Raw genomic sequence first — 7862 nt, forward strand, 5'->3', positions numbered from 1 at the left:
AGGCAGCCAGAAGAGCTGGGGCTGGAAGTCCTGCAGGGAGGCCAGCACCAGCGTGGCCTTCGTGGTCAGCTCTCGGCGCAGGTTTCCGTCCGGGACCATCACCACCTGCATCCCGGCCGCCAGGGCCGCCTCCACCCCGTTGGGGGCGTCTTCGAAGACCAGGCACTGCAGGTGGGAGAGAGAGGGTTGAGACGGGTGTGCCCGGCGGACAGACGTGCAGGCCAGGCCTCCTTCCTTGTCTCCGTCGCTGGGAGGCGGGCAGGCGGGGACAGAGAGGGAGAGGCTGTGGCTCAGGGACGGAGGAGGGAGAGCACGCTGGTCCCACACGGCCGACCCCTTAGGGGACAGACGCCCACGATCCCAATCAGAGGCCGGGCGGGGCGCTGGGTTTAAAACTTTATTTCATCCAAATCCTAAAACTCTGCTCAATCAGTCATTGAACATGCAGAGCAGAGAGAGGAAGGGAGAGAGAGAAACTTCCATGATGAGAGAGAATCATGGATCGGCTGCCTCCTGCACGCCCCCTACTGGGGATGGAGCCCGCAACCCAGGCACGTGCCCTTGACTGGAATCGAACCCAGGACCCTTCAGTCTGCAGACCAACGCTCTACCCACTGAGCCACACCAGCCAGGGCCAGACTTTATCTGATTGGAATCTTAAAACTCTGTTCAATCAATAATTGAATATCTAGAGCAGGAGAGGTAATTGTGGGGGGAAACATGCTTTTAAGTAACTTCGGAGCTGGTCATGTTTTATTTTATTATTTACTTCAAATATATATATATACACACATATACATACATACACACACACACACACACACACACACACACACACACATAGTTAATCTTCACCCGAGGATATTTTTCTGTTGATTTTTCAGAGAGAGTGGAAGAGAGAGGGAGAGACAGAGAGAAACATCCATGTGAAAGAGACACATCGATGGGTTGCCTCCTGCACGCGCCTCGACCAGGGCCCGGGCCGGGGAGGAGCCTGCAACCGAGGCATGTGCACTTGACCAGAATCGAACCCGGGACCCTTGGGTCTGCAGGCGTCATTGTGTGCCCCCCTGCCAGCTAAGCCTAAGGCCGCTGAATCCACCCCCAGGCCTCAATGCCCCCCCATTCCCCAGCTAAGCTTAAGGCCATCTGAGTCCACCCCCAGGCCTCAATGCACCCCCATTCCCCAGCTAAGCTTAAGGCCATCTGAGTCCACCCCCAGGCCTCAATGCACCCCCATTCCCCAGCTAAGCTTAAGGCCATCTGAGTCCACCCCCAGGCCTCAATGCACCCCCATTCCCCAGCTAAGCTTAAGGCCATCTGAGTCCACCCCCAGGCCTCAATGCACCCCCATTCCCCAGCTAAGCTTAAGGCCATCTGAGTCCACCCCCAGGCCTCAATGCACCCCCATTCCCCAGCTAAGCTTAAGGCCATCTGAGTCCACCCCCAGGCCTCAATGCACCCCCATTCCCCAGCTAAGCTTAAGGCCATCTGAGTCCACCCCCAGGCCTCAATGCACCCCCATTCCCCAGCTAAGCTTAAGGCCATCTGAGTCCACCCCCAGGCCTCAATGCACCCCCATTCCCCAGCTAAGCTTAAGGCCATCTGAGTCCACCCCCAGGCCTCAATGCACCCCCATTCCCCAGCTAAGCTTAAGGCCATCTGAGTCCACCCCCAGGCCTCAATGCACCCCCATTCCCCAGCTAAGCTTAAGGCCATCTGAGTCCACCCCCAGGCCTCAATGCACCCCCATTCCCCAGCTAAGCTTAAGGCCATCTGAGTCCACCCCCAGGCCTCAATGCACCCCCATTCCCCAGCTAAGCTTAAGGCCATCTGAGTCCACCCCCAGGCCTCAATGCACCCCCATTCCCCAGCTAAGCTTAAGGCCATCTGAGTCCACCCCCAGGCCTCAATGCACCCCCATTCCCCAGCTAAGCTTAAGGCCATCTGAGTCCACCCCCAGGCCTCAATGCACCCCCATTCCCCAGCTAAGCTTAAGGCCATCTGAGTCCACCCCCAGGCCTCAATGCACCCCCATTCCCCAGCTAAGCTTAAGGCCATCTGAGTCCACCCCCAGGCCTCAATGCACCCCCATTCCCCAGCTAAGCTTAAGGCCATCTGAGTCCACCCCCAGGCCTCAATGCACCCCCATTCCCCAGCTAAGCTTAAGGCCATCTGAGTCCACCCCCAGGCCTCAATGCACCCCCATTCCCCAGCTAAGCTTAAGGCCATCTGAGTCCACCCCCAGGCCTCAATGCACCCCCATTCCCCAGCTAAGCTTAAGGCCATCTGAGTCCACCCCCAGGCCTCAATGCACCCCCATTCCCCAGCTAAGCTTAAGGCCATCTGAGTCCACCCCCAGGCCTCAATGCACCCCCATTCCCCAGCTAAGCTTAAGGCCATCTGAGTCCACCCCCAGGCCTCAATGCACCCCCATTCCCCAGCTAAGCTTAAGGCCATCTGAGTCCACCCCCAGGCCTCAATGCACCCCCATTCCCCAGCTAAGCTTAAGGCCATCTGAGTCCACCCCCAGGCCTCAATGCACCCCCATTCCCCAGCTAAGCTTAAGGCCATCTGAGTCCACCCCCAGGCCTCAATAGGGAGGAGGAGGGACAGGCTCAGGGAGGAGGAGGGACAGGCTCAGGGAGGAGGAGGAGGAGGGACAGGACCAGGGAGGCCCCTAGCCTCAACAAGGCTGCCTAGGACAGCATGGCGCCTAGATCCTCCCTAAGGGCCAGGGCCCCCCCAAAAGAAGGTGCTGATCCCATAACCTCTCCGGCTTTATCGCTGCGGCAGGCGAGGCCCTGCTGCCTCTGTGGCCACAGCACAGCCTGTGGTCATTATTCCAACACTAGCTCCTGCGATGAGGCCACCGCTGCTGGGAGGGCTGGCGCTGGGAGGAGCCCTCCGGTGAGCCGCTGGGGCAGGGGTGGGGAGCGTCCGGCCCACAGGGGTAGCAGGACCAGGACACCACTGGGTCTGGCCCCGCCGAGGCCTGAGGGGTGAGTTCATTAAATGCCTGACCCTATAGAGCAGGCGAACGTTTAAGCGGATGATTCTGTGTGGCCCGCGAATGAGTTATACACATCCCCACGGCCCTGGGCAGGAGAAGGTGCCCCACCCCCGGTCCAGAGGACGGGTGGACCTCAACTCCAGCCTGGACAGCGCGACACGCCTTAGAGAGAACGTCGCACCGGGTCTCGGCCGGGCGCAAAGTCCGGAGCGTCCACTGTGCGTCCAGGACTCCCTAAGCCCGCAGAGGGGCAGACACGCACATCCAGATGCCAGGAGAGAGACGCGGCCACGCGGAAATGCAGAAATGACACAACCACCAAGGAGCCCCCAGACAGGACGCAGGGCGTGGCCCTCCTGGCCTGTCCCCAGGGGGGCAGGGTGGAGAGCGCGTTGGTGGGTACCCCTCGGTCCTAAGGGGACCCCTTCTTCGCCCCCCCCCCCCCCCCAAAAACCAACTCTCATCCCTCCCGAACTGTCCCACCTCTCTTTGTGGCTTCGTCTTTTTCCCACACCTTCCACCCAAGTGTGTTGTGTAAAGTCCGATTATTTTTGTGAATTTCCAAGTACCTCTCCGTTATCGGCGTCCGTTTCAATTCCGCTGTGACGAGGGTACATGATTTCGATTCTTTTAAAACACGTTAGAATCCCTTCCTGCCTTAAGGATTCAGGGTTGTGTCTTGTTGAAGGTCCCACGAGTGTGTGAGGGTGATTTGTATTCTGCTCTTGTTGGGAACGTCGTCGTACAGATGTCGACTCAGATCAGTTGCCTACGTCTGCAAGAAACCTACCTTAAATATAAATACTCAGGTTGAAAAATAAGAGGATTGAGCCCTAGCTGGTGTGGCTCAGTGGATAGAGCATCGGCCTGCAGACTGAAGGGTCCCGGGTTCGATTCCGGCCACAGGCACATGCCCAGTAGGGGTCGTGCAGGAGGCAGCCGATCAGTGATTCTCTCTTATCGTTGATGTTTCTCTCTCTCTCTCTCCCTCTCCCTTCCTCTCTGATATGAATAAAAATATATGCAGAAGGCAGCCGGTCCATGATTCTCTCATCATTGATGTTCTCTCTCTCTCCCTTCCTTTCTGATATGAGTAGAAATATATTTAAAAAATAAATAAAAGGGTTGAGAATTCTATGTGACCTCACTAGTACTTGAAGGACAGTCAGGGTAGCCTATTTGTTAAAAATATATTTTATTGATTTTAGAGAGGAAGGGAGAGGGAGAAATTGAAACATCAATGATAAGAGAGAATCATGGACGGGCTGCCTCCTGCACGCCCCCTACTGGGGATTGAGCCTGCAACCCAGGCATGTGCCCTTGGCCAGAATTGAACCCAGAACCCTTCAGTCCGCAGGCCGACGCTCTATCCACTGAGCCACACCAGCCAGGGCCAGGGTAGCCCATTAAAGAGAGACGAGTGAGCCTCAGGATAGAGAATGACATTATCAGGGAGAACATCTCATAATGACGAGTGGCCAACGCAACAAGACAGCGGTGTACACACGCGTGCATCACAACACACGTGGCAAAACCTAGCAAAACTGGATGGAGAGACACACAGGCACGGACTTTGGCTTCCTCTCTCGGTCGTGATTAGAACAAGGAAACAGAAAACACGTAAGGACAGAGCCGACTTCAAAACACCTTCAGGCCACTGATCTGAGTCGACATCTGTACGAGGACGAACCCAACAGCAGAATACAAATCACCCTCACGCACTCGTGGGACCTTCAACGAGACGCAGCACGGAATCCTTCAGGCAGGAAGGGATTCTAACGTGTTTTAAAAGAACCGAAATCAGGCAGCATGTGTACCCTCGTCACAGCGGAATTGAAACGGACGCCCATAACGGAGAGGTACTTGGAAATAAACAAATAATCGGGTTTTAAACAGCACACTGGGTGTCAGGCGTGGGGGAGGGGGGGAGAAGACCAAGCCACCAAGGACGTGGGACCTTTCGGGAGGGATGAGCCTTGGATGAGGTCACCAGGGTGGGGCCCTACCAGGAGATTAGTGCCCTGTGAGAGGAGGACCCACCAGAGCAGGGTCTATCTGGGGTCCCTCGGGCATTGCATCGTAATCAGGGGCTGTTTCCCTGGTGATTGGCTCAGGAGGGACACGCCCCTTAATGACAATCAGGGGCTGTTTCCCTGGTGATTGGCTCAGGAGGGACACGCCCTGCATGACAATTAGGGGCCGTTTGCCTGGTGATTGGCTCAGGAGGGACACGCCCTGCATGACAATCAGGGGCCGTTTCCCTGGTGATTGGCTCAGGAGGGACACGCCCTGCATGACAATCAGGGGCTGCTTCCCTGGTGATTGGCCCAGGAGGGACACGCCCTGCATGACAATCAGGGGCTGCTTCCCTGGTGATTGGCCCAGGAGGGACACGCCCTGCATGACAATCAGGGCCTGCAACCTGGGCATGTTCCCTGGATGGGAATCAAACCCAGGACCCTTCCGTCCGTAGGCCGACGCTCTATCCACTGAGCCACACCAGCCAGGGCCAGGGTAGCCTATTAAAGAGAGACGAGTGAGCCACAGGATAGTGAATGACATTATCAGAGAGAACATCTCATAATGACGAGTGGCCAATTCAATAAGACAGCGGTGTACACACGCGTGCATCACGCAACAGAGCGTCACAGCACACGTGGCAAAACCTAGCAAAACTGGGTGGAGAGACACACAGACACGGACTTTGGCTTCCTCTCTCGGTCGTGATTAGAACAAGGAAACAGAACACACGTAAGGACAGAGCCGACTTCAAAACACCTTCAGGCCACTGATCTGAGTCGACATCTGTACGACGACGAACCCAACAGCAGAATACAAATCACCCTCACGCACTCGTGGGACCTTCAACGAGACGCAGCACGGAATCCTTCAGGCAGGAAGGGATTCTAACGTGTTTTAAAAGAATGACTGCCTCCGTCGCCAATGAGGTCAAGGTGACCTCCACCAATGACTGCCTCCGTCGCCAATGAGGTCAAGGTGACCTCCACCAATGACTGCCTCCGTCGCCAATGAGGTCAAGGTGACCTCCACCAATGACTGCCTCCGTCGCCAATGAGGTCAAGGTGACCTCCACCAATGACTGCCTCCGTCGCCAATGAGGTCAAGGTGACCTCCACCAATGACTGCCTCCGTCGCCAATGAGGTCAAGGTGACCTCCACCAATGACTGCCTCCGTCGCCAATGAGGTCAAGGTGACCTCCACCAATGACTGCCTCCGTCGCCAATGAGGTCAAGGTGACCTCCACCAATGACTGCCTCCGTCGCCAATGAGGTCAAGGTGACCTCCACCAATGACTGCCTCCGTCGCCAATGAGGTCAAGGTGACCTCCACCAATGACTGCCTCCGTCGCCAATGAGGTCAAGGTGACCTCCACCAATGACTGCCTCCGTCGCCAATGAGGTCAAGGTGACCTCCACCAATGACAGCCTCCGTCGCCAATGAGGTCAAGGTGACCTCCACCAATGACTGCCTCCGTCGCCAATGAGGTCAAGGTGACCTCCACCAATGACTGCCTCCGTCGCCAATGAGGTCAAGGTGACCTCCACCAATGACTGCCTCCGTCGCCAATGAGGTCAAGGTGACCTCCACCAATGACTGCCTCCGTCGCCAATGAGGTCAAGGTGACCTCCACCAATGACTGCCTCCGTCGCCAATGAGGTCAAGGTGACCTCCACCAATGACTGCCTCCGTCGCCAATGAGGTCAAGGTGACCTCCACCAATGACAGCCTCCGTCGCCAATGAGGTCAAGGTGACCTCCACCAATGACTGCCTCCGTCGCCAATGAGGTCAAGGTGACCTCCACCAATGACTGCCTCCGTCGCCAATGAGGTCAAGGTGACCTCCACCAATGACTGCCTCCGTCGCCAATGAGGTCAAGGTGACCTCCACCAATGACTGCCTCCGTCGCCAATGAGGTCAAGGTGACCTCCACCAATGACTGCCTCCGTCGCCAATGAGGTCAAGGTGACCTCCACCAATGACTGCCTCCGTCGCCAATGAGGTCAAGGTGACCTCCACCAATGACAGCCTCCGTCGCCAATGAGGTCAAGGTGACCTCCGCCACCGTGATCCCTGCCAGAAGGTGCCCTCAGAAAGGCAGGAAGTGAAGGCTAAGGGTGATGCACCCCCCGCCCTCCGGCTCAACCCCGGGGACAAAGCCTGGGGGCAAAATGCACACCTGGAGCTGGGCCAGGGCGGAGGCGGCCTTCTCGGTGGCATCCAGGCCTCTTCTTCATGCCCTTGGCGTCTCCTTCTGTTTCGCTCCCCTCTCGGTTACCTGTGTGGGGCTCGTAAGTGACCTCACGCTTTCAAAGACAGACTTTGGAGCCACTGCAAAGTGCCCCCTCATCTGTGAGACTCGTGCAAGGTTAGGGACGTCCACCCACAGAGCTACGGTGGAGAGGAGCAAGATGCGTCCCGTCCGGAGATTGAAGTGGCCGCTTCGAGCTCCTGGCGTGGGAGGGCTCGAGAACAGAGGGGAGTGAGCTGGTCATCAGGTGAGTCGCAGGGCGACACCCTCTGTCAGATCAGCTTCTGGGATTGCCTGTGATTGGCCGCTTTCTCAGCTGACACCCAATGAAGGCACTGCATGGGCGGGGACACAGGTCGGTTCCATACTGGAGACTTGGTAGCATTCCACCCAACCACCGCCTGGCGGGATGAGGCCTCCTTGCTCTTGGAATGGCAGTGGGACATGACATCCTATATGATAACAGGGTACTATGCTAATTAGACCGGACGTCTTCCAGACGTCCTTCCAGACAAAGCCACGGTGGCGGGGGGCAAAGGCAGAGGCGGTTAAGGGTGATCAGGCCGGCCAGGGAGAG

The 7862-nt window shown here is 57.0% G+C and overlaps 1 protein-coding gene across 1 annotated transcript in view; it reads right to left on the bottom strand.

Moving 5' to 3' along the window:
- PUDP (pseudouridine 5'-phosphatase) overlaps positions 1–7862 on the bottom strand; it is a 17364-nt gene that overhangs the window by 4559 nt on the left and 4943 nt on the right. The window contains exons 3-4 of the mRNA XM_014528823.1: positions 7622–7737; positions 5–399 (exon numbers count right to left, since the gene is read on the bottom strand). Of these exons, the coding sequence (XP_014384309.1) occupies positions 5–399; positions 7622–7737 (511 nt within the window). The remainder of the gene's footprint in view (positions 1–4; positions 400–7621; positions 7738–7862) is intronic.

The sequence above is a fragment of the Myotis brandtii genome, unplaced genomic scaffold (genome assembly GCF_000412655.1).
Source record: "Myotis brandtii unplaced genomic scaffold, ASM41265v1 scaffold655, whole genome shotgun sequence".
In the NCBI taxonomy this organism is placed as follows: Eukaryota; Metazoa; Chordata; class Mammalia; order Chiroptera; family Vespertilionidae; genus Myotis; species Myotis brandtii.